This window comes from Eutrema salsugineum, unplaced genomic scaffold (assembly GCF_000478725.1).
Source record: "Eutrema salsugineum unplaced genomic scaffold, Eutsalg1_0 scaffold_1, whole genome shotgun sequence".
NCBI lineage: Eukaryota > Viridiplantae > Streptophyta > Magnoliopsida > Brassicales > Brassicaceae > Eutrema > Eutrema salsugineum.
The window spans coordinates 7,080,122-7,082,477 of NW_006256909.1; the positions used below are offsets into that span (position 1 = coordinate 7,080,122).

The 2,356-nt window shown below is 36.6% G+C and overlaps 1 protein-coding gene across 1 annotated transcript; it reads right to left on the reverse strand.

The window, feature by feature from the left end:
* Nucleotides 1-614: 614 nt before the first annotated feature.
* On the reverse strand, nt 615-2,062 carry LOC18030884 (probable WRKY transcription factor 29). The gene is made up of 3 exons (XM_006413479.2): nt 1,631-2,062; nt 1,285-1,401; nt 615-1,183 (listed from the first exon to the last, which is right to left on the reverse strand). Exons 1-3 carry the CDS (start codon nt 1,993-1,995, stop codon nt 736-738), a joined length of 930 nt encoding a protein of 309 aa, XP_006413542.1. The 5' UTR covers nt 1,996-2,062; the 3' UTR covers nt 615-735.
* Between the last annotated feature and the right edge of the window lie 294 nt (nt 2,063-2,356).

Genomic DNA, 2,356 nt, shown 5'->3' on the forward strand with positions numbered 1-2,356 from the left:
TCATTGATCTTATATTCTAATATAAAACCTCTATACTAAACTATACTATCTAAGATCTTTTAAATTGTTACATAATAACATAATGAAGATCACGCGTCTATTTCAAACTATTTGACCATTTATTTGATTATAAAGTCTTCCTCAATAATTGGTTTATACATTAAATAAATAGTTTTCACATTTATTAGAATACTAAATGCGGCTAAGTGGCTGATAAGGTTGTGTATATATTGGTATCTACAACGCAAAATAGATCTTAATTATAGGATACTCAATTAACTCTAGACCCTCTAGAGAACTCTTCCATTTATCCTAGACCGTCTATTTTAAAGGTGTCAAAATGAGCCTAACTCCGCATGTTAAACTTAAACCTAACCCGTTTTGTTGTGGGTGGATCCATGGATTAGACTTAAAATTTTGGATAACCATGAGGCGGGCCAACCCGGTTTGACACCTCTAGTCTAACATTTAGGCAGAGCCACTTTAAGAACAGTGACACATATTAACTCAATCAGCCTAGAAAGATATTAGTATATGAAATCAAATACTTGGATAAAATGGATTGCCTAGCATTTTTATGACGAGAACAAAAAAAAAACTAAGTATATTTGGTTAAAGTGGAAACGAAAACTATGACGCTTTAATCTACTACAGAGACCAGACATAAATATATACATTTTTCTCAGCGGCTGCAATGCAACTATAATAAGTTTTAAAACATACACCTAACGTTATCTAGTAATTCCATAAGTACCCATTGAAGAACTCTTGGCTATTCAATAGTTCATCGAAGTCTCCGGTAAAACTCGGAAATGTTCCGGTCCCTGACATCAAATCCGATGGTAAATTGTTACTCGCACCCTCGATTTCTCTGACTTTTTGGTAGGTACTCATTTCTGCAACGCCCGTGTCTTGAACCGCGACAGAAGATTCATCAACGGATGTGATCATGGGATTAGTTGTGGGAGAAGAAACTACTTGTTTTCCGGATTTTTTGGTTAAGGACGGTTTGGGTTGGGAAGATTTGGCTCGAGTTGAACCGGCTAATGAGTTTCTCCGGGTTGGTAGTTCATGATTGTGATCATTTGTATACGTTATGGTGAATTTCTCCGGGTTCTGCGGGTTTCTTTCGACTTGTTTTCTTGCCAAACACCCCTTCGAGCTGCTGCACCTGTAATAACTCCTGAAGAAAAGAACAAAAAATAATAGAGAGAATAAGTAAAGCCGGTTATGATTGGTTAAGAAAAAGGATAAGATCAAATTAAACCGAATTTGGTTTAATACCTTGGGTATGGAGATCCTTTGATGGGTTTTTGCCCGTATTTACGCCACGCCCATGCGTCCGACAACAGATTCTCTTCCTTCACTTGCTCGACAACTCTCTTCTGTTGATTCTTTTTGCTGTCCAAATTTTTAAATCATAATATTTATTTATTATTTAGTTCAACAAGTAGCATATATTATGAGAATTGAAAATCAAAACCCGATTGGAGAAAACATCTCCGTGATTAACTCTATATATAATAACTAGTTTAGACAACTTAAAATTAAACTAGCTTTCTGATATGATAATTTAAGATTCTTTTTTTTTCTCATTTTAAAGAACCTCAAGAACTTCAAGAATACTGACCTCTTCTTCGATTTGGATTCTGGGATTCGGATATGATCAGCTCTTGATCCGTTAGATAGAAGACAACCACGTGGTCGCTGTTGTTTCTTGTCATCTCGGAAACTTCTTGAATCTTCGGGAACAGAGACAGAGCTCGTGAGGATCGTTTGTGTGGAGAAAGGGTAAAAAGGTTTGTAGAGTTCACCGAGTTCGTCTAAACCGGTTGTCTCCATCTCCGGTTCGTAGAAACTAGCCGTCTCATTCGGGAGGCAAAAGGGTGGTGAAAACCCGCCAGAGCTTTCGCCGGAAAACGCGTCTCCCGAGCCGGAGTAGCCTCTGACTATTGCTTCTAAGTCTCCTTCGTCCATATAAGCCACCTCACCCATACTCTCTCTCTCTCTCTTCGATATTGTGTTTCCTCTTTTGTCTCTTTTTTTGTTTCTTTCGCAAGTATGACGAGGAAGAGCCTTTTGGGCAATATCGGTTTATATAAAGAATGAAAAGAAAATTAGACTCTGTAGTTTAGGGTTTTTTTTTTTTCGTTTCCCGTGTGTAAACCCCTCAGTCGTTCAACTTTAAAAATTATTGAGTAGACTTTTGAAAAAGTCAATTCGTACCTAAACTTAGAATTTAATACAATTTCGTTAACTTGTCAAGTATATATATCTCCGACAAAAATATCTCAATTGTAAATCATACACCAAACCTCAGATTAACCATATTCCTGTTATTTTTCCTATAAAAATA

Excerpts from the sequence above, each read along its gene's own strand:
- LOC18030884 (XM_006413479.2), bottom strand. The coding sequence starts at position 1,995 with ATGGGTGAGGTGGCTTATATGGACGAAGGAGACTTAGAAGCAATAGTC. Across the intron at positions 1,402-1,630 it reads GAATCCAAATCGAAGAAGAG|CAAAAAGAATCAACAGAAGA; the intron begins GTCAGTATTCTT and ends AAATTTGGACAG. Across the intron at positions 1,184-1,284 it reads AAAGGATCTCCATACCCAAG|GAGTTATTACAGGTGCAGCA; the intron begins GTATTAAACCAA and ends TCTTTTCTTCAG.